Here is a 27,806-nt window from a genome sequence, read left to right as displayed (position 1 = left end):
AGTTATTCTGGCTTCAGATTATGAGTTTCCAAAGTGTGTAGATACATAATTCATTTTACCTGCTAACATGCTTTTAAACTTCCACAAGAAAGGGACAAAGAACAAAACTGAGATCCTGAAGTTCTCTCCAGAAACTCATAGGTTCATTTCTTCATTCTATCAACGTTTTCCTACTTCTACTAAAAATACAGCAATATATTGGAGCTTAGAAATTGGCAGGGACTGGGAGGGGGAAGATCGGTAAAAAGATAGAAATCTGTGTATAAACAAGTTTATGATTTAGGAATTTTCTAATTGAAAAGAATTTTTAAACAAAAATTCACACATTTGCTTTATCAATATTTGATCATTATTCTTCTGAATTTTAATGAACATTCTTATTCAAATGTGGATGTAATTAGACTGTAAATGAAATCTTTCCATGCTGATTTCTTTCTTATGGCTGTCTTTTACAGTTACAGCATATAGCTGAACCTGCCCTCCCAGTGCTTTGGTTCCAGTATTTTAAGTTACTTAGCAAACACATCCCTTTTACATTTGTGGGATAGCAGTATAGTTCACACTTTTGAGACAGAGCCTTGCTCCACCACCCAGGTTGGAGTACAGTGGTGCCATCTCAGCTCACTGTAGCCTCCACCTTCCAGGTTCAAATGATTCTCCTGCCTCAGCCTCCCGATTAGCTGGAATTACAGGCACACCCCCACCAAGCCCAGCTAATTTTTATATTTTTAATAGAGACAAGGTTTCAGCATATTGGCCAGGCTGGTCTCAAACTCCTGATCTCAAGTGATCCTCCCACGTTGGCCTCCCGAAGTGCTGGGATTACAGGCGTGAGCCACCATGCTTGGCCACACTTCAGCTATTTTGCTTTCTTCTAGTTTTTGATACATCACACTGACTCCTTAAGGGATCAGTCTGAACCTCTTGGAGGTAGTTGTTCTGTGGAATTGTTGTTCCCTAGAGATGGTTGTTAAGGTGGAATCCTGTGTCTCACTCCTCCTAGCTTCCCTTCTTCTACTCAAGACAGTTTGTCATGCACAGCTCCTTCAATATAGGGACCAGATACCACCCCAGACTGAGCGTAGGTCACTTAATAGTTTGCGTTAGTAAAGGCTCATAGAGGCTTCTCAAAATTTCTTTTAGCCTAAGATCCTAGCGGACCTATGAGTTGCTGCCCCTAAGTGGTCATCTGTCCTTCGACTGTTTTGCTGAACAATGGAGATTTTTTAATTGTGGGGCCATCAAAATTCTGCCCACTTGTCACAAAGGGATTTCCAAGCTTCTGTCTTCACAAAGCATAAAGTAGTTATTTATGTGGTTTCTAAAAGGTTTTTGTTCCTAAACCTCAGATGACATATATATCCTGCCTCATTTACATGCATGATTCACTCATTTTATGGAGTGGGTAGGCTGTGGCCAGCAATAACAATATATCACGGCTTGCGTGTGGCAGAGGAGGACAGCTGGAAGTCCATTCGCTGGCAGGGCCCCTTTCAGCATGAAGGCTTCACCTACATTAATGTCATTAAAAAAAATACCTTTTGTCCAAATTATTCTCCATGTCCCCCCTCTAAAATTGTTTAGTACTTGTTCAGATTGTAAAACTACTGGAGAAGATGAAACAAAGAGGCTAAAACTCCACACATAAATCTGGACTTGGGAAGCGCTAGCTTTTCTGCGAACGTTCTTTCCTGGAAGACCCTGACTTTTCTCATAAATTACTCAGTGCAGCAGACTTCCTGCAAAAATGTCACTGTGTTCTGCCAATAATGCGGAGACTAGTCCATTAGCCCCAAGCTCTTACTTGGATCTTTGCAGATGATGCACTTGAGTCCTCATCCTGACACTATCACAGGATGGGAGTGGCTATGCCCGGAAGCCCCAGGCTTCCCACTACCCATGTCCAGGACTGGACCTTTGTAGTTGCCTGTTGTGCTCTTGGAGTCTTGAGGCTACTTAGAGGGGTCTCAGAGGCAAGGGGCATGATGTGAGGAGGAGTTTTCCAAGAGGAAGCCACAGAGAAAGATACCACTGAACTGCCCTGTGGGACAGTTGTTGCCACTTTGATTTCCACTGGCGCCTGCCGGGGTTTGAGTTACTTCCAGGATCTTGGGTCTGTTTGCCCGCTCCCATGCGAAAAGTAGTTCTTCTGGGCAAAATGTTCAGAGAGGTTCAGAGCTATACTGTCCCATTATGGTAGCCCCTAAACACATGTGGCTTTTCACATCAAAATGAATCACAAATAAGAATTGCATCCCTCAGCCACACTAGCCCCCATTTCAGTGCTCAGTAGCACATGTGGCAATATTTTCATTATCACAAAGTTCTAGGGGGAGCCTTGGCATCACACACAGAGGAGTGGGACCTCCTCCAGCTGTGATGGATCCCTATGCTGGTGCTGGTGTGCAGGCTCTCAGGAATTTTGGTTCCTGCTCTGCCTCAGGCTCTTCAGGGCCAGACGCTGCCCATCAGACCTCACAGAGTAACATCTGCTTTCTTCTGGGCTACCAGAGTTCTTCTGCCAGTCCCTGCCTGGATTCAGCTCTATAATCTACAGACTGCTGTCCGGGTGAAAATCTGGTTCACTGAACTGATGGACTAGAATATTCTAGCCTGGGTAACACGGTGAATCTCCATCTCTACAAAAACTTGGCCAGGTGTGGTGGCATGGGCCTGTGGTCCCAGCTATTCAGGAGGTCAAGGCGGCAGTGAGCCACGATCATGCCACTGCTCTCCAGCCTGGGCCATGGAGTAAGACCCTGTCTTAAAAAAATTATTTACCCCTTTTCATTTGCACAGAAATCCTCCTATGACCTCAGATTTGATTCTTTTAAGATGAGTGGAGAGAGCAGGTGAGAGGAGAGCAGCACCAATGTGTCATGGCCTTTAGGGGCCAGAGTGAAGACCCCTGCTTCAGAATTCTTAGAGTTGTGCAAGGGGCAATTCAGAGGATAAGCATTATTAAAAGGCAGACTGAGGCCAGGCACAGTGGCTCACCCCTATTATCTCAGCACTTTGGGAGGCTGAGGTAGGCAGATCATTTGAGGCCAGGAGTTTGAGACCAGCCTAGCCAACGTGGTGAACTCCTATCTCTACAAAAAATACAAAAATTAGCTAGGCATGATGGTGGGCACCTGTAATCCCAGCTTCTCAGGAGGCTAAGGCATGAGAATTGCTTGAACCCAGGAGTCAAAGGTTGCAGTGAGCCCAGATTGTGCCACTGTATTGCAGCTTGAGTGACAGAGCAAGACTGTTTTAAAAAAGAGAGAGAAAATGATAGTGTGCAGTGATCAATATCTAACAAACATTGGATTTTGATTTTGTACTCAAGAATTCCCTATCCCAGCAGATACAGGTCATTGCTTGGCAGTGATTACAGCCAGGGCACCCCAAATGCACACACTGCCCTTGATGGATTCATGACAAATTGTACAGTGACCTGTGTATTTAGCTGTACCAAGCCAGTTTGCTGTTAAGGAATAGTAATCCTCTTATAAAGCAAAAAAAGCAAAGACAGAAACTACTTCTTGCATCAATCAAAGCCTTACCTCCAGAGCACTTTCCTTTTGAACCTGCCCTCTGTCCCATGGTGTACAAGGAGTTTCCACAATGATCTGTGCTTTGCCACAAACGTGTCTGATTGTGTCCTGGTGTCCCAGGAGATTACATGGTGCCAAGATCTCTGTATAAGGCTAAGAGGCTTTTGGAAAGTTTGAGTTATAGTAATTCTACAACTTGATCTTAAAAGGAATTTGACTGTAGTTATCCCAGGTTTGGTTATAATTTTCCAGAATAGCTTTGATTTTAGGAATCCAGATTTATCTGGATAACTTCCAGATGTCATAAATTATAACATCTGCTCCACCTGTTGAAACAGCCTGGAATTTCACAGTGAGCCAGCAATCTAGGAGGAGGGAGAAATCTTTTTCCAGGACGCTGCTGCTTCTCCAAACATGTTCCCTTGTTTTGGAAGGGGACTTTTCAGGGTCATTGAAAACCATCCCTGGGTTTCAGAATCAGTCTCATACAGTGTCTTTAGAGATTTGTCATGTGCAGTCCCTGCATGGACTGCTACCTAGCACCTTGTTTCAACGTATGGTTGTCATTTGTCATTTATCAGTGGGACCAGGGATACTTAGGAAGGGAAAAGAGACAAACAGAAGCAGCCAGCCCGGATCTGCTGGAACTTTGATAGCCATGATTTGAGTACCTAATGTGGATAGCGGAGCATCTGAACCAAGAGGCTCGGTCAGTGTCCATGGTGCCTGCAGTGTCTGGTGGTCTGTCTCAGCGGGGAAGGTGTGGAAAAGCAACTGGACATGATGTGTGCAATGCATGTACATTAGTCATCTGCTAGGAATGAGTGTAATAGAGCCACAGCCCCTAGGAGCAAGGCCATGGTCTGTTTCAGGGACACTGACTATCTGCAAGTGGGGAAGGCTGTCAGACCTTTTCACCCACTCCCAGCTCTTACCTGCAGGTCTCACAGTGGGTCGACCTTCATACACCAGGACTCTGCAGTAGGGTTCCTGGGGTCTGTATCCTCCTAAATCAGAAACAGGAAAAGAGGCAGTAGAAGGGCTGGTTGGTTGATCTCGGCTAAGAGAAAACCAACAATTTTTATCTTTTAATTTTGAAAAATTGTACTTTAGGTTCTGGGGCATGTGCAGATCATGCAGGGAAGAACCACATGTTCTTCCTCATAGGCACTTACATGACAAGGTGGTTTGCTGCCTCCACCCACCCCTGTCACCTGTATCTGGCATTCTCCCATGTTATCCCTCCCCACTGTCCCTCCCCCAACAGACCCCAGGGTGTGATGCTCCCCTCCTTGTGTTCTCATTGTTCAACACCTGCCTATGAGTAAGAACATGTGGTGTTTGATTATAAAATCCTCCTCTCATTAAAGGTCTGTTTACAGAAAAAGAACAGAAATGGTTTTATTTTACATTTTACTCTGGAGACAGTTCACTTCTCAATTAACTATACTAACAAGACCAAAGGGCTGTGGTCGCCCCTTGCCTTTCCATGTGGTTCTGTTATTGTTTTGTTTTCCTAATAATATGGTACTGAGTATCAACAGGGAGCCAACTGTGGAACAAGAGAAGGCAAGAGCTTTGTCTGCCAAAATGAAAAAGGGCACAAGTAGAACGCTGTTCCTCCCTCAGATCACAGCTCACTGAATAATTCATTGGCTTCTCTGTCTTTCCAAGATGTGTTTCTGCTCTTTCTATGAGTTTTAGAGCATTATCTATTCATAGATGAATTACGATGGGAATAAAAAATTTAGAACATGAGTCAGACCTCATGAGTTTGGACTAATTGGGGAAAAGGCTGGTCTGGAGTAAGAATTCATGAGGCATCTACGCTGTATCTCTATATAACTTCATACTATGTCTTCATAGGCATGTTTTAAGACACATGCATACAATATATAGTTTTAGTCCTTTAAATGCTTGTGTAGTATCATTTAGCAGTAGCTACAGTCTAAGGTACTTTATAGAACTGAATCTGACTTGGCTCTGTCACTAAATTGCTGAACCTCCCACACCAGGGAGTCTCAACTCCAGCACTACTGATATTTGGGGCTGGATGCTTCTTTGCAGTATGGGGCTGTTCTATGTATCACAGGCTGTTTAGCAGCATCCCTGGCCTCTATCCATTAAGTGCTAGCAGCATCCCCCACCCATGACAACTAAAGATGCCTTTCAGACACTGTCCTGGTTGAGAACCACTGTCATAGACCAAATCAAATCACTCCCAGGGCCATTGAGTCCTTGTTGGTAAACTGAGGCAGCCTAGAGAGAGTCTCTTTAAGTCCCCTTCCAGATCTGACACTCCAAGGATGACCATCAAGGTGTCCTGCTAGACTCACATAAACCCTAACACCTGTGTTGCTATAAATGGGTGTATGAGTGGAAAAACATTCTTAAGGTTGACATTTAAGCTCTCACGTATACAGTTTGCCTCTATAACCTATTCTTGTCTCATTAGCAAATACCAGAAGAACATTTAACCATATTCCTAAGAAGCCCAAAACAGATTTAAAATTGCTCTTGTTGTGTCTTATTTAGGTGTCACTGACTCTTTATTCATGCAGCTGGATTTAACAGAGGAGAGTGTGGGTAATGATCTGGCTGTAATACCTTCCTTTTTTGCTTTGCCACAGGAATTCTCACACTCAAGAATGCAAATGAACTACTTCTGAGCACAGGTGTGCCCGGCAGTTTCCTCATCCGAGTCAGTGAAAGGATCAAAGGCTACGCCCTGTCCTATCTGTCGGAGGATGGCTGTAAACATTTCCTCATAGATGCCTCTGCAGACTCCTACAGCTTCCTGGGCGTGGACCAGCTGCAGCATGCCACCCTGGCAGATCTGGTGGAATATCACAAGGTAAAGCAATGCCTAACCTCAATCTGCCTCGTGAGTTACTGTCTTGTAGCAGCTCTAACCATGAAAGACAATTAAGAGGAAAAGGACCAAGACAAGTGCTGGGGGGATTGTTTTGGTTAATTCTTCCTGATAATCGGGATTTTTAATTCTAATTCCTCTATAATAGAACCTAGTTCCTCTTTAAATACTCAGGGAAGATCACTGTGGCAAATACGGGAGATGCTCTTAAAAAAAAAAAAAGAAAGAAAAACGGTACCCACATGGATCACATATGACAGCAGTCCCGACCTTTTTGACACCAGGGACCAGTTTCCTGGAAGACAGTTTCTCCCTGTACTAGGTAGGGGTTGGGGGGGATGGTTTCAGGATGATTTAAGCACATTACATTTCTTGTGCATTTTATTTCTATTATTGTTACATTGCAATATATAATGAAGTAATTATATAGCTTAACATGGTGTATCGTCAGTGGGAGCCCCTAGCTTGTTTGTTTTCCTGCAACTAGATGGTCCCATCTGGGGGTGATGGGAGACAGTGACAGATCATCAGGTACTAGATTCTCAAAAGGAGTACACAAGCCAGATCCCTCACATGCACAGTTCACAATAAATTTTGTGTTCCTATGAGAATCTAATGCCACTGATGGGACAGGAGGCAGAACTCGGGCAGTAATGTAAACAACAGGGAGAAGATAGAAATACAGACGAAGCTTTGTTCACTCACTTCTCCCCTCTTGCTATCCCACTTCCTAACAGGCCATAGCCTGGTACTGGTCCGTGGCCCTGAGACTGGGGACCCCTGACATATGAGCACAGTCTTAAGTTAGAACTCAAGCCCCAAAGGGAAAGAGAGTACCTGGCAGTGTGTGGATAAGAAAAATGCCTCTTTGGGCAGATCACCTGAGGTCAGAAGTTCAAGATCAGCCTGGCCAACATGGTGAAACCCTGTCTCCACTAAAAATACAAAAAAATGACCCAGGCATGGTGGCAGTCACCTGTAATCCCAGCCACTTGGGAGGCTGAGGCATGAGAATCCCTTGAACCTGGGAGGCAGAGGTTGCAGTGAGCCAAGACAGCACCATTGCACTTTATCCTGGGCAACAAGAATGAAACTCCACCTCAAAAAAAGAACAAATGCCTCTTAAGATGATCACAAACCAAGAAAGTTTTGTGTAAATCAAGGGTAGGCAGGTGGTAATGTCCTCTGAGGAATTAGGAAGAGCACGTGGTTACTACTCACTCTGTCTGATCCTGTCCCTTCTGATTGACAGGAAGAACCCATCACGTCCCTGGGGAAGGAGCTGCTCCTCTATCCCTGTGGTCAGCAAAACCAGCTGCCCGACTACCTAGAGCTGTTTGAGTGACAGCCTTTATTGGGGTCATCCTCATTCTCCAACTGGGCTTTTCCCTGGACAAACACCACTGAAACATTTATGTGTGAAGCCAAAATCACTGTGCAGCAGAGCCAATACTGATCAACCAGAAGTATCCATGGAGTCCTCACTGACACCTCTCTCCTGCACAAATACTGGAGTTCAATGTCAAGAGAAAATGACCTCTGCTCCTATGCACTCTAAAAGTAAAGGGAGAAGAGTCCCAATTTCAGCAACTACCGATTATGAAGGGTATGACCTTAATGATGTACAAAAGATAAAGAAGAAACAGAAACCTTTTAGACATTAAGGTGTACTTGAAAACCGGTATCTTCCTCTACTATCATATGACCCCTGCACTCCTTCTGTAATCTGGAGGTCTTAGGGGCCTGTTGATACAAAGTTCCATGTTGGCTTTGGAATGCTGGCAAAAAAGCCTGTCCTGGCTGTGATGATGCTTGAAACACACCTCACTCATTGTACATGTTGGAACCAGGACTTGATAGACATAGAGAAACAGAAGTCATGAATGTAAATGGAACGAGAAGTGTTAAAACATAGGATGAGAAGCTTAACATACATAAAGATACATATGGACTGCAGGAAAGTGAGCAAACATCCCTGAGTTTGTTTCCCTGTTCTGGAGAATGGGGCCAGGGCTTGCCTGGCCCCCTCTGGCTCTACTCTAGAGTGTACCAAATGGATAAAGCACCCACACATGTATTTTTTTTAATAAATAGTATAAAGGCAAGAATAGAATAAGCAGGATGTTTGGATGCTACTTGTGGTTGAATTGTATTCCCTCAAAATATTGGTGAAGTCTTAACCCCCTATTCCCATGAAATTGATCTTGTTTGGAAATAAATAGGGTCTTTGCAGATGTAGTCAAGTTAAGATGACGTCATGCTGGATTAGGGTATGCCCCAATTCCCATGACTTGCATCCTCAGAAGAGAGAGGTTTAGAAATAAAAATGCAGCGGGAAGACAAACGGGACAAGAGGCAGATTGGAGTGAGGCAGCCGCAAGGGAAGGGACACCAGCAGAAGCCAGGAGAGAGGAATGGGACAGGTTTGCCCCAGAGCCTTAGAAGGAAGCATGACCCTGATTTCAGAATTCCAGCCTCCACAACTGGGAGAATAAATTTCTGTTGCTTTAAGCTGCTGAGTTCATGCTGATTTGTTACTGCAGCCCCGGAAAGCTAATACAGTCGTTTACGTAATTATGTAACCTGACACACAAGATCGACCCATTCATTGCTGCCCCATCCACCATTCTCACAATGAAGTAGAAATGGGATATAAGAAAAACCTTCCAGCAAGCTCTGTTTAGCCCTGGGTCACATATCCTATGCCCTGCTGCACCCCAACCTGCCACCTTCCTCGGTCCAGCCCCAATCAGGGGTACAGCCTCTGGGCCACTGGAGATCATTCTTCTGGGAGGATGGAGATTGACTACCTGTGGCCTAACTCTGTAGGTCAGCACTCTTTTACATTGACTTTAAATGAAAGCAGAATGATATAGCAGAGTGATTACGAGCTTGTTGGTTGCGTACAGCACTCACTATAAAATGTAACTAGAGAAGGGGATGGTTGGTGTGTGTATTCTAATGAGAAAATATGATGATGATTTTGAGAGACAGGGTCTTGCTCTGATACCCTGGCCGGAGTGCAGTAGTGAGATCATGGCTCACTTCAACCTTGAACTCCTGGCCTCAAGCAATCCTCCTGCCTCAGTCTACCAAAGTGCTAGGATTACACATGTGAGATACTATGCCAGGCCAAGATAGCTTTTAAACATAGATCATTGTTTAACTTTCTTGAAATGTTCCATGTGGTTTATGCTGTTTAACTATGTAAGGACTTATCTCTTAGCTTTTGTTTCTATGATTCAATAATCATGGCATTATTGCAAAACTTATCTGTTACCACCATTTACTGTGTAATCTTGGACAGAACATTTTATCTCTCTGAGCCTCATTTTTTTGCTTCTGAACTGTGATTTAACTGGGTGATCTTTATTATTTTCATCCAATTCTCAAATGTTAAGTTTCCAGTGCTTCTCACAAATACTTGTCACAAATACTTAGGAAGACGTAAGATTCTAGTACCACACTGGTGTGGTACTTTGGGAGGCCGAGGTGGGTGGATCACAAGGTCAGGAGTTCAAGACCAGCCAGGACAATATGGTAAAACCCTGTCTCTACTAAAAATACAAAAACTAGTGGGCATGGTGGCATGTACCTGTAATCTCAGCTTCTTGGGAGGCTGAAGCAGAAGAATTGCTTGAACCTGGAAGGCAGAGGTTGCAGTGAGCTGGGATTGCACCACTGCACTCCAATCTGGATGACAGGGCAAGACTCTTGTCTTGGGGAAAAAAAAGATTCTGGTACCATTCTGTGCTTACAGTTATCTTGTAGGAAATAAGCGTGGCCATATCCAGATATAACCACACAAAGAACATCCTACTAAAAGAAGATTTAGAAGGTGATTTAGAAAGCAGGAAGTGACCCAACTGAATCAACCCAGTATTACAAAGGGGAGCAGATGTGGGTTCTGGACTAGTTTATCCTGTTGGTTGCCGATAGAGGCGTACACTATCCAGTGTTGGATGATATGACGGCATTAGTAATCCTTGAAATTCTTAGGGAAGGAGAATAATTTACAGACTTCAGAAACTGATTTCAACTGACTGGTGTTCAGGAGGCCTGAATTCTCACCCAAGCTTGCTGTGGTCTCAGTGCTGCCTATACCTATCCTGAATTATGGTCTAAGGTGAAGATGTCCAAACTCTGATCCTGGTCTCTTCCTCCTGTTGCTTCCTCAAGCCCAGCACCTTGACCTGCCTGCCTCATGTTACTGCCTAGGTTCTCAAGCCCAGGGGCTCTGGTCTGCAGACCCTGGCTCCCTGGGACTGTGCCCAAATGCTACTCCCTGCCCATCTAGATTCTATTCTCCCCCAACTCTCAATACAATTCTGAAATCTTTCTCGTAGTCATCTAAGATTTTCTGCCTGCTGCCATATTTCCAGATGCTCACAGACATATCAAGCCTCTATCAGGCCACCTGCAAGTCCCCTGCGTCTGGCCTCCTGCTCTACCCTGCTGCAGTAGGATGCTTGAGCCCAGGATTTTGAGACCAGCCTGGACCACATAGTGAGACCCCCATCTCTACAAAAAAGATAAAATTAGCCAGGCATGGTTGGCATGTGCCTGTAGTCCCAGCTACTCAGGAGGCTGAGGCTGGAGGATCACAAGCCCAAGAGTTTGAGGCTGCAATGAGCAATGATTGTACCACTGTACTCCAGCCTGGGTGACAGAGTGAGACCCTGTCTCTACAATTAAAAAAGACAAAAGAAAGCAAGCTCTCTATAACTGGTAATTGGATGATTGCACTTTCCTTTTCCTAGTAAATTATGAGTTCAAAAAAGCCAGGATCCTTGCACTCCAACCTTCCCCCTCTTCAACTCATGGGCTTTGTATTTTCTATCTTTGTTTCCTAGAATTTCTGGGATGAATTTTAAGAAGGAAAGAAACTTCTGAAGAGTATGGCTATAATGGCAAACCACACAATACATTTATTTACCAGTTGACCTGCAGAGAATCAGCTCACTTGGTCTGTATCTGAAGCGGCACAGAGGGGGCTTTTCTAATGTCTGATTTTGACAATTGCTAAATTAGTAGTAACCAGTTTTTACCCCCAAATCAGCCATGGTCAAAATTGGCTCTGTTGCCCTGGGATTCCTGATTACAAATCTCCAAGTATTTGCCTCCCATTTGGACCAGGAGACATGACAAACCCAGCTCCCTCTGGGATGAACTCGGCCTCTCTCCCAGCTATGACAATGCCCTTGCCAAGTAAGCTCCCCCACATTCTGTCCTCCTCAGTCTAAATCAGCTTTGACTTTTCTTCAACTGGAGGGATGTTTCTTGATGACATCTTCCCACCAGTGGAGTCGAGACCCTGGGAACACTCCATGGGCCTGCACCTCAATAACCAAACAGAATGGCAAATGCCTTGTCTTCCAGGGGTGCCCTTCCAATGGTGGGGCAGTGCTAGAGAAAAGCTTCCCAACCAGGCCACACCCTGCTGCTCCTGGCAGCCCCACATGCCAGGGCTGTGATTGTGACATAGCTTCATTTGAGGCTAATAAAGAACAAGTTATACCCTCATGCCCGGGGGTGACTGGAGGCTGGAGAAGGTTTTTGAAGGAGCACAGTCCTACTTCTCTCCCCAGAGCAATGCCCGCCTTTCGCAGGCTGTGACCATCCCCAAGGCAGCCCTGCCCTGCCCCTCCTCCCCTACGGTTCCATAGGGCTTCTTTCTGGAATAGCAAACAAGCCAGACACAGCCGAGGAGACACTGAGGGTGACTACTGCAGAGGGCATGTTCGAAGGATCATGCACAGTTTGAAAGGCACCTCTGCTGACAGGAAAGAACATATTCTGTACGTTGAATAAAAACTCCCATCAAAACCCCCCAACCAACTGGCACCATCCCCATCGTTTTTGGCAGCAACAGCAAAGCACTGAGCCCTGCCAGGAGAAACAGCTTTGAATTAAAATATAAAGCTAATCAGAATATGGATCACACAAAGCTGCCAGTTAATTGATGTGTGTGGGGAGTAAAATACCCCTGCCCTGCTAAGATACTGCCCAAGGTCATTATCTCTAATCAGTTCTCAGAAACAGTATCAAGTCTTATTTTTTTTTTTTTTTTATGTTTTAAAAAGCAGCCGGGCGCGGTGGCTCAAGCCTGTAATCCCAGCACTTTGGGAGGCCGAGGCAGGTGGATCACGAGGTCAACAGATCGAGACCATCCTGGTCAACATGGTGAAACCCCGTCTCTACTAAAAATACAAAAAATTAGCTGGGCATGGTGGCATGTGCCTGTAATCCCAGCTACTCAGGAGGCTGAGGCAGGAGAATTGCCTGAACCCAGGAGGCGGAGGTTGCGGTGAGCCAAGATCGCGCCATTGCACTCCAGCCTGGGTAACAAGAGCGAAACTCCGTCTCAAAAAAAAAAAAAAAAAAAAGCAAGTATTTTCACCTGCTATCCCCTCCTACTCAAATCAAATCACTTTCAATGTAACATGCTGGAATTCTGCATGAGAGCCAGATTCCAGGGCTTTGATCCCAAATGGAGCCCCAACACTGCTGGTCATTGCACAGCAGCTGGAGGGTGCAGCCAAGTGCCTTAGCTGTTCCTGGATCACTGTATTAGCAGGTTCTCCTTCCTTGTTAAATTTCTCAGGTGGGACTAGAGACCAGAGAAACAGTGGGGGAACCAAGAACAAAAAGAACAGGCTGGGGACTCACCGTAGGCCATAGCTCATTCCCGCAGACCTTCCAATCCATCTGGAGCTGGCCATGTGATGGGTCATGGTCAGAGGCAATCACAGTCAAAAGAGCCCTGAAGCTGGCTGCTTGCAGACTGGATCCCTAGGCAAGCTCTTCAACATTTCTGATCCTCATTTTCTGCACCTGGAAAATGAAAGTAATTACATTATCTAGCTTAGAAGGTTGGGGTTATGAACATAAGGTTCCTAGCTATGCTCCTGACTTCAAAAACCTGTAAAGCCTCCCAACTGCCTAGGGGGGTATCAACTCCATATTACTGAGCCTGGAAAGTAAGGTAGAAATTACCCATTAAATTTCACGCTCCTAGTAAACCTTCTCCTCAGATAAACTTTTCAGAATGACAAAAACAACAACAGTGTTCCCAATGGCTTCATAATCTTTACTGGATAGTCCATAATGGCCATCTAATTATTTCCAAGTGGTACTGGGCATAACAAGAAGCTTAACAGACATTGTCAGATACACAGTTGTACGTGAGGAATTGTGTTGAATACCAGTAACTAAATACCTACGGTGTACCTGACATGTCCTAAGTGCTTCATACATACGAACCCATTTAATCTTTAAAACAATTGTGTGATATACAAGGGATTACATCCATCATCCTGAATGAGGAGACCAAGGTACGGAGATGTCAAGGGACTCCTTTAAGATCATGTAAGATGCAAGTGAAATAACTGGAATTTGAACCCAGTTTGCCTGGCTGGGAAAACTATGATATCAGCTACTATACTGCACTGAACCTTGATTAGATACAATTAGATAAGAGGATTTTTCCTGAAACAAAGACATTAGTAAAATTAGTTTCTGGATAGCTATTTTCCTAGGCCTGATCTTCATCACTCATGTGGAAAGGGGCAGTCGACCACATTTACAAATACAAAGAGGGGCCAGGAAATAGATGAATGCAGAAAAGACAGAGCTCAGGGAGCCCAGGTGTGTCACTTGGAGGCAATGATGTGTTATTTAATATTTAACAATGGGCCAAACCCAGGGGCCTGAGGGTGGTGAGAATGGCTGATCTGCAGCATTTGCCAGTTTCCATGGTGTACATATTCCCACCAGGATGGAATTCAAGCTACCAGCCTGTCAACACAGAGTGAGGACTGGGAAAAAATGCTTAAAACTGGCTCCCACGAGGCTATACCAGTACACCACTGCCTGGAGGAAACCCCCATATATTAGAGCTCAGTTCAGTAAAATGGCCTGCACTGGTCACTGGGCAATTTAGGGATAGGAACGGAGAGTAGAGACTCACTGCTTCCTCAGCATCATCCTTGCACATGTGCAATAGGACCGGGTTCTTCAAACCATTGTTCTGGAACTGCTTTTCTTTGCTGAGTTTAGATTCCAGCCGCCGAATTCTCATGTTCTGGTGGGCCCTTCTACAACCCTTCTTTTATACACGTCTTGGGCAGGCAATGCGGGTATTCTCCTCTAGCACGTTGTTGAAGAGGGCCTCTGCCCATTGATAAAACTGTTTTACCTGAAGAAGCTTTAAAAAAGACAGACCGACCATAGTTTAACACCAGGCAGTTTCATCTGCTCTTCAGCTACTCTCCACAACTTAAAAAAACAATTAGCTACACAGCCATGAAAAAGAACAAAATCATGTCTTTTGGAGCAACATGGATGGAATGGGAAGACTATTATCCTAAGCGAATTAACACAGAAACAGAAAACGAAACAATGCATGTTCTCAGTTATAAGTGGGAACTAAATGATAAAAACCCATGAACACAAAGAAGGGAACAAAAGACACCCAGGCCTACTTGAGGGTGGACTGTGGGAGGAGGGTGAGGATTGAAAAACAGCAGGTACTGCGCTTATTACATGGGTGACAAAGGACTGCACACCAAACCCCTGCAACACACATTTTAACCATGTAACAAGTCTGCATAGGTAACCCCTAAAAGGTGGGCAAGAAAAAAGAAACCCAATTCTTACCTCTGTGTTGGGCATCTATGAGCCCAGACTATAGTGTGGATGGCGTCCAGATCCACAGTCAAAATACTGAATTGCCACTGCCAGCCTTGTTAGAAATGCATCCTCCCGGCCAGGTGTGGTGGCTCACACCCATAATCCCTGCACTTTGGGAGACCGAGGTGGGCAAATCACCTTTGGTTGGGAGTTGAAGACCAGCCTGACCAACATAGAGAAACCATCTCTACTAAAAATACAAAATTAGCTGGATGTGGTGGCACATGCCTGTAATCCCAGCTACTCAGGAGGCTGACGCAGGAGAATCCCTTGAACCTGGAAGGTGGAGGTTGTGGTGATTTGAGATTCACACCATTGCACTCTAGCCTGGGCAACAAAACTGAAACTCTGTCTCCAAAAAAAAAAGAAAAAAGAAAAATGCATCCTCCTGACACTGGGAGGATATGGGCAAGAGCATGCAGGTCAGTCACCACAAATCCATCAGAACCAAGGCAGAGACAGGCCAGTTCTCAAATCACTAATATCATCAGAGCATGTGAAAAAATATATATTTTTGAGACCATGTCTCACTCTGTTGCCCAGGCTGGAGTGCAGTGGTGCAATCAGGACTCACTGCAACCTCGACCCCCTGGGCTCAAGTGATCCTCCCACCTCAGCCTCCTGAGTAGTTGCAACTACAACTATGTACCACCACACCTAATTTTGTAATTTATTTTTTGTAGACATAGGGTCTCACTATGTTGGACAGTCTCACCTCAGACTCCCAGGCTCAAGTGATCCTCCCACCTTGGCCTCCCAAAGTGCTGTGATTACAGGCATTAGAGACAGTTCCCAGCCACACATGAAAATATTAAGCACAGAATTGAAAGGGGCCTTGGAAATAATTTTTCAATTTCCTCTAATGAAAACATACAAGTTAATGTATAAGTAATTCAGATTTTGCATTGTGGTTCTCTTCTCCCTCTAGCCCAGGGGTTCTTAACCAGGGGTGAGTTCCCCTCCAAGGACATTTGAACGTGACTGGAGACACTGGTTGTCAAAATTGGGTGGGTTGTCAAAACTCCTGGCCTCTAGTGGGTAGAGGTCAGGCAAGTGGTTAAACATCCCACAGTATACAACCCCCGACAGCGAAGTTATCTAGCCTAAAAAGTCAGTAGTGCCAAGGCTAAGAAACCCTGGTCCATGCACAAAATATTGTTTCAAAAACTAAACAAAATGGCATTCTTACTCACAAAGCAGTCATATCCATAAATCATATTTTATTAGCTGTGCAATACCACCTTCCATTCGTGGCCTGTGTTTTAATTAAATTTTATAAACTACCAGTACAAATCGGTACAATGCATTTTTTTTAACACACCAACAGCTTGAATGTTCTTGAAGCTTTTAAACAATGAGTTTACTGTGGGCAAACAGAAGGCAAGGACTCAGAGATAATTAGCTCATGCATCTGGTGCTGGCTAATAAATCGTTTTCACATGAATGTAGAAACCACTGTATGTGAACTGTATTTATTTTTTAAAAATAGTTTGAAACGGTAATAAAATGCGATTTTCAGAAGTGCCTTGGTGATCGAGAACTGCTTAATTTAAAAAATAATTAAGTTACTTCCACCTGGCCTGGGGTGGATGAACATGTAGCAAAAACTTCCATCCCACTAGATTCTGGCAGATGGATTGATCTTTCACAAAATATAGATATATTTTTTTCTCCATTTCTTCTATGGAAGCCAGAAGCCAGGAGAAGCACCCTGCTTTGAAAAGAGATTGTTTGGTTCACACGGTATGCTTTGGTTTATTTAAACAGGTAAGAAAGTAGTCCCCACTTCAGAGGAGAAAATGTGTTTTCTGACTTTTAGATACAGTGCGGTATCACCAGTCTGAACCAGTTTCCTTTTCTGTCAAGAAGAAAGTGTCATTTTCTTTTCCTCCAGTGTTCAGTTGCTCCTCTTCGAAAATACTCTTCAGATAAAGTATCTATATGTCTCTATCAGTAGCCAAACCATTCCCTCCATATGACTCAATGTCTGACATTCAGTGCCTGACAGAATCAGCACTTGGCGTGTCCTCGGATGTGGAATCCGTTTGATGCTTTGAACTTAGAGTTCTCATGATGCATCTAAAAGTGTCTTCTTAAAAAATATAAAAATGTAGGCTAACTTGTGCTCTCTTGTAAGGCTTGCAAAGTGGTAATTAAATAAGCAGACTGTAACTCACAAGCGAAAACAAAGTGCATTTTTAAATTAAAAAAAAAAAAATGGAGACAGTTAAACGGATAACCAGAAAGATAAGCAGATGATTTTTGGTTAATCTTGGGGGAACACGACACGATATTTACAATTTCTTTTCTGGTCCGTTTGATTTTGCTTAAAGTACTCACAAGGATCATAATAAGCATATCTCCTCTCCTGCTTTCTAATATTTTAGCAATCCTAGAAACTGAAGCCCTGCTGACAGGATCATTCACAGGAGGAGAAATAGGCTTGCCTTTCATGCTAATGAACTTTTTACAAAACTGCTCTTAAATCATGAATATTTCAATGAGCACACAAAACAATAGGTCTCAGTTTGCTGTAAACACCATCAAAACCTCCACACCATTAGGCTTATAATCTCACAAGCATTCTGCCTTTGTCAGACACTTCACAGGGTGCAACTGGGCTACTTTTGCAGGCAAAGTGGAGACTTTGATTTCTCCTGTAAAAAGCCGAACAAAGAGAAATCGGAGGCTCTCTCATCTCTGACTCATCAGTCCAATTCTTTTGTCAACCTTTATGGAAGTCTTTTGTTTGTTGCAGCCACTTTCAGTAATTGCAAAAGGAAAGAAAAAAATGTCTCCCACCATCAGTCCCTGGGAGCTCATGTTTTTTTGCTGCTTGTCTTCTGTTTCTGTTTGCGAAGGTGCGCCTCTATCTCGTGCCTGAATACCAGCATGCCCAACTGCCCGTGGGATGCCTCGTTCATAGCCTTGGACTGCATACACATCTTGTACTGCTCCGGGGTCAGCTCATCCATGCAGCGCTTCTCATGCCAGAGGTGGAAGAGTCCTCGCACGGGTGTCCGCACCACTATGAGGTTGCTGTGAAGATACTTGCGATAAAGGTGCACATCCTCTCCGCCCCAGCCTTTGATGTCCAGATCAAACCCACCTGTCAGGAGAGAACACACTGTTGAATCATGCTGCACTGACCTGTTTTGCTTCCCTGAGTTGCACAAGCACCAAACTTTTCATTAAGACATGACTGGGGGGGATGTATGCTTCACCACCCCTCCGAGGTATGAGTGTCCACCAGAGTCAGAGGCCCCGGGAATTCCCCAACAAAGACAACTATCATGACGGACAGCACCAACTTCTTGAGATGACAGGACCTCCAATAAAGTTCCAAGCATTTGCCTGCATTGAAGAGTTAACAGCGATGCCAATGAGTAGCCCCAGACTTGTGGTTAATGGGTATAAAAATAAGATCTAGCATTCGGTAGCACAATAAGATGACTTACTGTGATTATCAAACAGCTATTGTTAAGAATAATTTATTAAAGATAACTAGAGGAGTGATAAATATGATACATATTTGAGATGATAGGTACTCCCAATGACCCTGATGTGATGATTACACATTGTGTGCCTGCATCAAAACATCACATGTATCCCATAAATAAAACTAGAGCTTGAAACCTCTGAAGGCAAATTCTTGTGCTTCTGTTAGGATGTGGTCTTCTCGTGTCATTGCAAACAGAGAAGAAACCAGGGGCTTCCAGTGTGATGGAGTGAAAGAGGGTCTCAGTGTGAAGAAGTCACATCCCCCCAAAGCACTATTCATTTCATAGGCTGCAGTGGTCCTGAAAAGCTTCATGTGATTCCACCACAGGCTGGTGAAATCAGTCATCTTAAAGGGACTGGCCTCACAGTCAATTCTGAAGTTCTACTCAAAGAAAATCCTCATGTTAAGGCAACAGTTTCTTGAGTGAAAATCTTTTAAAAATTTTTAATTTTTATTTATTTTTTTTGAGACAGAGTCTCGCTCTGTCGCCCAGGCTGGAGTACGGTGACAGGATCTCAGCTCACTGCAACTTCCACCTCCTGGGTTCAAGCAATTCTTTTGCCTCAGCCTTCAGAGTAGCTAGGATTACAGGCACGCACCACCATGCCTGGCTAACTTCTGTATTTTTTAGTAGAGATGGGGTTTCGCCATTCTGGCCAGGCTGGTCTTGAACTCCTGGCCTCAAGTGATCTGCCCACCTCAGCCTCTCAAAGTACTGGGATTACAAGCATGAGCCACCACACTCAGCCTAGAAAAATTTTTAAATGTCCTATTTGGAAAGCTGATTTTCACATAACCATTTAGGAATATTTCTCTTATATGTGTCCAAGAACATGCGCTGTGAGCTGCTGAGTATCTGCTGGGCACCCACCACACAGAGACTGGCATCCCGGGTGCTCTGCTCCTTCTAACAGGACTTGACTTCAACTTGGTTTTTTCTTTAACCTGGTGATTTTCTTGGGGATTCTGTAGTCCTTATAGTTCACTTTATCTCCAAGCAAAACCCCTCCTCCCTATTTTAAAATGAGAAGCGTTAGGCCTTGGACCGGAGGGTAGTTGCCTAGAAGCCGGCGAGACCAGCAGCTCCCAGGGGACCTGGGGATGGGATGCTCCAGGCCACCCTGAGGGCAGGGTCCCTCTGACTCCTTAGAGTCTCTGGGTCCAGTCTGAGCACCTGCACCTAAGATCAAGTTTTCTGCCCTGTTCATTCAAACCCAGGTCATGCATAATCCACAACTCTATCCCTTCAGAGATCCAAGAGTCAGTACTGCTATGGCAAGGTAGACTGGCATTTCCAAGGGGAACAGGGGGCATCTATTCTCATCCTGACTCTACCTCCCACCTGCTGTGAGGGTCTCTTTGCTTTTGAGAGGCTTGGTCTCCTCACCTGAATCCCAAGGGCCTTCTTTCTCTGTGCTCTAGAAACCCACCGGCATGGGCATGTGCATATATGCATGTGCATGAGTGTGTGTGCATGTGCACATCTGTGTGTATGAATGTGTGTGCATGTGTGTGTGTTGACAGCAATTGCACAGTCAGAGCTTAAAGTCACATCAGGAATTTTGAAGGTTAGCAGAGAGAAATTTGGGTATTTTTGAGTATGTGTTTCCCCCCAATTCCCCTATTTCCCTCACTCTTACTGGTAAGCTTAGGATGTTCTACAGGAGGCCAGGCGCGTTGGCTCATGCCTATAATCCCAGCACTTTGGGGGGCTGAGTCTGGTGGATCACCCACAGTCAGAAATTCAAGATCAGTCTGGCCAACATAGTGAAACCCTGTCTCTACTTAAAATACAGAAATTAGCCTGGCATGGTAGCGTGCACTTGTAGTCCCAGCTACTTGGGAGGCTTAGGCAGGAGGATCACTTGAACCCAGGAAGTGGAGGTTGCTGTGAGCCAAGATAGCACCACTGCACTCCAGCCTGGGTGATAGAGCAAGACTCTGTCTTAAAAAAAAGGGATATTCTACAGGAGAGGACAGAGAGGCCGGGACCCTCCTGGGAGGAGGCCCTGGAGAAGTTGCTGCAAAGCTTCTGGTATGCAATAAGCAGCCTTTATTCTCAGAATGTGTGTCTTATTTGGGGGTGACTGAGAGGTGCTGATGGAGATTATAGGGGCTAAAATGCAACCCACCTCCAAGCCTCCTCTTGGTCCAGCCCTTAGTCTATGACATGAGGAACAGCATTTGGTTTTTTGTGGTGTGAGGTCTTGCTATGTTGTCCAAGCTGGTCTTGAACTCTTAGCCTCAAGCGATCCTCCCTCCTCCAACCTCCCAAAGCACTGGATTACAGGTGTGAGCCAATCTGCCTAGTCTGTAATAGCTTTTTTTTAAAAAAAAAAAAAAAAAAAAAAAAAAAAGAAAGGCAATGACACAACCCTCCCTACCAGACTCCTTGGAAACCCAACTTGATTCCTTCAAGGCCTGCATGGGCCAGTGGCCTCTGGGTGGCAGTAGAGATGCAGATTTGTCCTACCTATATTGATGAAGTCTGACCGATACTGACACGTCATCCCAAATCCAAAGTCTCTCCAAAATCCAGTTTCCTTCTTTATGACCTGCAAAAAAAAAAACAAAACAAAACAAAAAAAAAAACAACACTGTCATTTCAGGGGGAAGTTTAGGGTGGACAAAAATAGACTGTTCCCAACTCCTGTGAGCCACTGTGGAGTGTGGAGTGATAAACAGCTCATCCCATCAGTGATAAACAGCCTCAACTGGTGCAGGAAATGCAGATGGATTTGAGTCCTCGCAGAGTCAGGAATACAGTACACATACCAGTCCCAAAACAAGGCCTCGTGATTTTTGGCACCTCTGGCTGGAATGTTTCTAGGGTATAGGTATGAAAACACACACACACACACACACACACACACACACACAGTCAAAAACAAACTGGGAGAGTAAGTTTTTGTTTGAGCAGTGCCATGGAAAAGCCACCTACGTGCCTGGCCTCACACCAGTGCCAGTGAGAACTCAAAGCTTGGGCCCCTCACACAAGCCTGGGCAGTGATCCAGCAAAGGGCTCAGGAAGTTGAGAAAAGGGATAGAGAACAACTCGGAATTCAGCTGCCCTGGCACGGTCCACACACAGCACTCCCTCAGGGAATAAAAAGAAATATCTGAGAGACTTCAGTAGGTTACGAGCTCTCCAGCTCTGCTAACTCTCGCTTGCTGAGGAAAAGGGCACTGAAAGTCCAGGTTCTGAAGAAAGACTCTGTCCATTCATCATCATGCTATTTTAAAACCAAACTGCTCTCAAAAGCATCTACCGTGGTGCCAGCCTGCAGGGCTGTGGAGAGGCCATCCAAACACTGCCCAGTCTCTTACTCTGCAAGTAAATTTCCAGTATACAGCAAGGCTTCTAAAAAACCCATGTGTACATATGTATACACATGTATTCAGCTAAGGGAACTCTGGGAACAGTTTTGAGATTTTAGTTGTTTTTCATAATTCATTCTTGTGCTTAACATAGGTGCCTAGATGAAAGGACATCCCCACAGCCCCTCCTCTGGGAAAAGGCAGAGAGGGCAGTGGCAGGTTTCTCTCCCCTACCCTGGATTTCTATTTTTTTTTTTTGGGGGGGGACATCTGACTCCGTTTATTGCTAATTAGAAACAGTGCATGACGTGGGAGAAGTACCAGAGTCTTGTCCCACTGTGACTACTGGCTTGCCTTTTCACTTCAGGCAGGCTCCTTCACTTCTTCATGCATCTATTTTTTTGCCTATATAAGGAGGGGGTTGAGCTCACTCATTCCTTAGGTGTCTTTCAGCTTTTACATCCACATGTTTATCATATCACTCTTACTCCCTCTTCCTGAAGTTTCACAGCAGGCTAATTACATTGGAGAAATGTCCTGCAGAAGGGCTGATGAATCTGAAACGTTCTTTTACTCTGTAACGTACCTGTCTTACTTTCATACAACCTAGATGTCACTTCCATGATGTTACTTACATTTCCCAGGGAATGGGGATGTGCTGCCACTCTCCCCTGCAAGCATCAGTACAGCCCAAGGAAAGTAAGGACCAAGAGAGGTTCTGCTGGTTAAAGTTGTCCCTAGCAAGTAAGTATTCTCCAGTTCTACTTCACAATATAGTATCGTTATACAGTATCTCCCAAATGACAAGGCAATTTCATTAGTATCAACTAGAAAGATTTTGCAAGGCAGGAAAGTCTGGAAAAGTCTCCACGGAGTAATTTTTTTTTTTTTTTTGAGATGGAATTTCACTCTGTTGCCTGGACTAGAGTGCAATGGTACAATCTGGGCTCACCGCAACCTCTGCCTCCCGGGTTCAAGCAATTCTCCTGCCTCAGACTTCCAAGTAGCTGAGATTACAGGCATGCGCCACCATGCCCAGCTAATTTTGTATTTTTAGTAGAGACAGGGTTTCTCCATTTTGGTCAGGCTGGTCTCGAACTCCCGACCTCAGGTGATCTACCCGCCTGTTTCCCAAAGTGCTGAGATTACAGGCATGAGCCACCACACCCAGCCGGAGTAATCGTTTAAAAAATGGATGTTGTTCTATCCCTGCCTTACCTCTGTTGTAGCAAACGACCTAATATTCCTTCTGCTAGCAACTGAGACAAATTCCCTAAGCTTCTGGGTAAAAATGGAGTCAAAGAGATGCCAGTATTCAAACTTGAAATGTTTGGCTGAGGTATATTCCTTTTAAAGGAATTTTAAAAAGAACGCATCAAACAGGAAAAACAATGTTGGCCCTGAGAAGAAAGACAAGGAGGCGGCATCCAGAGACTGGGCTGCATTGATGTAGGGCCTGACAAGGTTGAACAAGGTGAACAGTGACCCTCACATGGGAACAGGATGACAGAGGCAATCTGGCTTATGAGCTGAGGAGTGAGTTGTATAAACATTTATCAAAGTCAGTTTGGAAGCTGGCAAGCCACAAAAAGCCACTATCTGAAGAGCTTGTTGAAATGTGGCCCTTTGTGGATACTGATTTGGTCATGCCCACAGCATATAATTTCAGGGCAAGATGGAGTTCCCTTAGTGGATGTTCTGCCAGCCACAGCTGTGCTGGGTCGCTAACTGGAAGGACACTCTCAATGGGCAGTCCGGCTGGAGTGTGCGCCCTCAAGCACACATCTGATTACATCACGTTCCCATGTGAAGCCTGCAACAGTTATATAGGGCTGAGGATTAGGGAATCCTAAGCCCTATATAAGGCCCATTTTCTGCCTCTTGGACTCTCCATGTTCACAGGTCTCCAAGGCCAGATACTTGCAGTCCCTCCTGCCTGGGTCACCCTTCACCCACTCATCATTAAGCTCTGCTCCAATGTCACTGCTCAGATGGTCGTCCTGACCCTCCTGGCCCGTGTTATGCACCTGCCCCCCCCCCGCCCCCCGCCAATGCCACTTGTTGCACTGTCACCCTGGTTTTCTCTGTACCAATTCTGGCTTCTGAAATGATCCTGTTGATGCATCTGCTTCTCTGTTTGCTGACTCTCTTCAGCCACCAGCCATGGTGAATGTAAGCTCAGGACTTAGTCTTGTTCATGGCTGCATCTCCAGCACACAAAACACTGTCCAGCACACAGCAGGCACTCAGTAAATACTTCCTCACTGAATGAACCAAGAGCAGTCATAGGGCAGAGATGGTGCCAAGCCAGTGGAAACAGACACGTTCCAAGTAGGAGGTGCTTGCCAGCAAGTGGCCCAACAAAGACCTGGGAAATGCAGTGGCAAGAACCTCTCAGAATCCTGTGGCCCTGGACCAAGGGACAAAAATGTTTTCAGCTCCCTGGAGTCTAAGGCTGAGTGGGTGACTTCTTAGACACTTTGCTGCAGGTGTGAGTAGCTCCACAACTCTGCTCAAGCACTGACATGTGATGCACGAATGATGTCTGCTACAACAGAGGCGGAAGGAACCCTAAGATAAAGGGGACACTTTTAAAAGAAAAACATCTCTTCCTCCTGTCCTGGATTTCACTGATCTGTTTTCAAGTACTATCCTCATTTTTTTTTTTTGTTTGTTTTGAGATGGAGTCTCACTCTGTCACCAGGCTGGAGTATAGTGGCACGATCTTGGCTCACTTCAACCTCTGCCTCCTGGGTTCAAGTGTTTCTTGTGCCCCCCTGAAGAGCTGGGATTATAGGCATGCACCACCATGCCCGGCTACATTTTTTATATTTTTAGTAAAGAAGGGATTTTGCCATGTTGGCCAGGCTGGTCTCAAGCTCCTGACCTCAGGTGATCCATCTGCCTCAGCCTCCTAAAGTGCTGGGATTACAGGCATAAGCCACTGCACCCAGCCTATCCTCGTTTTCTAAAATGTCCTCTGATGGCTGGCCTCCTCTCAACTCTCTGCAGTACCTGCTCCCTTCCCACCTGAGATCCCAGCAGAGTACTACAGGGCATAAATATACCACAAAAGGACAGTTGTCAGTCCTGCTTTCTCACAGGAAATTTCCAGAGCCATAGCTCTGTGGGTGATTCATGTGAGGGGGATGATTATTTTCTATTAGGACTAAAACACAGAGAACAAATCAGCATCTCTCTCCCAAGATGTGGGAAGACAGCCGCCCTGCAGCTGCATGTGAGCTGGGGCTGCGGTCAGCGCCTATCTGGTTTAACGGTGCCAACTTGGACACCTTCCCGTGAAGCAATCTGGACCCTAAAATAAAATAAATAGCAACTACTCAGGCATAGCAGCACCTTCTGTAAATCAGAGAGTCTCCCAGGCACCTAGGCTGTGTCTGGCCCATCTTGCATTCATAGCAATGCCTGTGAGCAAGGGCCAGATTATGGGCAAATGACCCATGCAGTTCCATAGGCCCCCACGCATGGAAGGCCCTATGCCTGCTGTCAGCATAGTGAAATCCATAATACTTTTGAACAGGGGCTCAAATTTTGATCTTGCACTGGGTCATGTCAATTACATAGCAGTTTCTGGCCTGCAGGGAGCAGAATCCCTGAGCTGCAGTGGTATCTGTGTCCAGGCTGGGTGCCCCACACCCTGGGTGGTCAATTCCTTATTACCTGGGCCCTGAGGGCTCAGGGATCATGCTGCACAGGGTGCCAGGAAGGCTACATGCCCTCTTCTTGTGGCCTCTTGGTATGAAGGTAGAATGACTTGCCCAAGATCACTCGGCCAACATAGCTAAGCCCAGAACAATTCTAAGACTCTGTAGATGTTTCCGTGTCTTGAGAAATAAGGTATTCTAGAGCCACAGCTTTCAAAGAATCATTTAAAACAAACTCAAAGGCCCTCTCCTCCCAGATGTATTTGTGTTTACTACAGTTTCCTGTAAGTCTTTATAGGTGTCTGCATAAAAAACACGTTGTGTCTCCAAAGGGAATCATGCTGGACAAGGAGTCATCTAGGCTCTCCCATTTCCAGGAGCCTATCTTCTAAAACTAGATGCCCTTGTTGCCCCCTGAAGCACTCTGAGAGAAAAGGATGTATCCCCTATTGCCCAGCATCCTCAGCCCAGGTGAAGTGACATGGCATGGCACTCGAGTTCCCATCCCTGCCACTTAGCCACTGAGGGCATCTGACCCTCAATTCCTCATCTGTGAAATGAGAATAATTGCACCTTTTTCCCTATTGACTATCACGTGAGATAATGTGGGCATGGGACTCACTTCTGGAAAGGCTTCATAAATGGCATCTGTTCATATTAACTTTGGTACTTAGAGAATGTATGTTTTCTGAATAAATAAAAACAATGCAAGAATGCACAGGATGTGCCGTGCTCATTTGGCAATTTACAAAAATGTTTCAATGAAACTGCAATAGTAAAATACTTTCTGAAGGGAGGTCAAGAGGTCAAGGGTATGACCAGAGAGAGGGAAAGACAGAAGCCAGCATGGTATGCACACACTGAACAGTATCACAAAGTCATTAGATTTAACTGAGGGCAAGATCACATGGCAGACCAAGATGTGTCCATGCTGTGGGCATTAGAAATGGCAAGGAGGTGGCCATAAGTTGCAGTGACAGCCATGGAGACAGAGCAGTTGTGCTCACTGGGCAACAGGGCTGGCTTGGATGACTACAGAGCTGGTACCATGTGTCAGGTTCTGGGGTTTACAGATACTTTCTCTGTCATACATTTGAGCGTCAGTCTGTGGAGAACAAAGAATCCGAAGAAGGACTTGGGGCTTGCAATGCTGTGCTGGAGCCAGCTTGCACCAGCTCATAAGGGCTGCACAAATCTCTTCCCAACCCTGTGTTCAGTGACGTTAGGCTGGTAGCCTGAAATAGGCCATGGTGGGAGTATTTACACCATAGAAATTGGCAAGTGCTATAAATCAGGTCTTTTCCCTGCACCCTCTTTTCAGAGAACAGGTTGTTAAATATTTACCAGCACAACTCTGGCTCTGTGACAAAAAAGATTTAAAAAAATTGAATGAATCTCTGTTTTCAAAACCTATTTCTGGCAGAGGGTGAACAGAAAACCAAAGTCTAGGGGAGGGAAGGAGACCAAAGATAGAAGTGGTAGGAGGCTCTGTGGTGACCTAAACAGGAACTGGTGAAACTTGAACCAGGAATGTGAAATGTCTAAAGTTAAGGTTTATTTAAATCATAGTCATTCCTTTATCAACAAACTGTTTCTACATTAAAGCAGCAGCAAGGTTTAAAGTAAAAAAAAAATTAAATATTAGTATAAAATCCCATAGTTTCGCTTAGTATGTATTACTAATGGCCTATACTTAGAGGGGATGAACAACAGTAGTCGAAATACACACACACACACACACACACACACACACACACACATAAATGTGGGTTCTTGCTTTTGTCTGAAGGCAAAACACTAATCAAATGACAGTGGCAACTGTCACAGGAAGGAATAACATACGTTGATTAATGTGATCCTATTTCAAGGGATGCTAGTAAAGGTTAGCATTTGTTTGCAAAAGTAACTTTCATTACAGCAACATTCTGGATCTGTGTTCTCCCTTCACCTTTGATAGTGATGTGTTCCAGGAAGGCTTCGAGGATGTATTAATATACATGTAGCATCTCTTGCAAGACTGAGCCAAAATGTACCCTCAACAGGAAGTCATTACCAATTGGTCCATTTCCAACCATTACTTTTTATTTTATACCTTCTCACCACCTACATAATCTATCTCCATTATATTAATTTCTATAGTTTCGTGTTCTCCTTGGAATTTTTGTCAGGACATCTCCTTTATACATCTAGTTCTTATCTAGATCCTAAGCAAATTTCTT

The 27,806-nt window shown here is 44.8% G+C and overlaps 2 protein-coding genes and 1 long non-coding RNA gene across 12 annotated transcripts in view; 1 reads left to right on the top strand and 2 right to left on the bottom strand.

Annotated features, from left to right (window-relative positions):
* SH2D4A (SH2 domain containing 4A) overlaps positions 1-8,922 on the top strand; it is an 81,086-nt gene extending 72,164 nt beyond the window's left edge. For all 4 annotated transcript variants that reach the window (XM_035270115.3, XM_008979200.5, XM_035270116.3 and 1 more), the window contains 2 exons: positions 6,170-6,393; positions 7,664-8,922. In XM_035270115.3, coding sequence (XP_035126006.2) covers positions 6,170-6,393; positions 7,664-7,756 — 317 coding nt within the window. In that variant the 3' untranslated portion in view covers positions 7,757-8,922. The remainder of the gene's footprint in view (positions 1-6,169; positions 6,394-7,663) is intronic.
* Positions 879-14,617, bottom strand: LOC144578943 (uncharacterized). Its single transcript, XR_013525550.1, has 3 exons — positions 14,381-14,617; positions 13,081-13,245; positions 879-4,546 (listed from the first exon to the last, which is right to left on the bottom strand). It is a non-coding gene; the product is annotated as an uncharacterized LOC144578943 (long non-coding RNA).
* A 1,685-nt stretch (positions 14,618-16,302) lies between these two features.
* Positions 16,303-27,806, bottom strand: part of CSGALNACT1 (chondroitin sulfate N-acetylgalactosaminyltransferase 1) — a 364,064-nt gene continuing 352,560 nt past the window's right edge. For all 7 annotated transcript variants that reach the window (XM_035270112.3, XM_054243779.2, XM_008979204.4 and 4 more), the window contains 2 exons: positions 21,078-21,159; positions 16,303-18,211 (listed from right to left, as the gene is read on the bottom strand). In XM_035270112.3, the coding sequence (XP_035126003.3) occupies positions 17,922-18,211; positions 21,078-21,159 (372 nt within the window). In that variant the 3' untranslated portion in view covers positions 16,303-17,921. The remainder of the gene's footprint in view (positions 18,212-21,077; positions 21,160-27,806) is intronic.

Source organism: Callithrix jacchus, chromosome 13 (assembly GCF_049354715.1).
Source record: "Callithrix jacchus isolate 240 chromosome 13, calJac240_pri, whole genome shotgun sequence".
In the NCBI taxonomy this organism is placed as follows: domain Eukaryota; kingdom Metazoa; phylum Chordata; class Mammalia; order Primates; family Cebidae; genus Callithrix; species Callithrix jacchus.
This window is presented reverse-complemented; position numbering and strand designations above follow the sequence as displayed.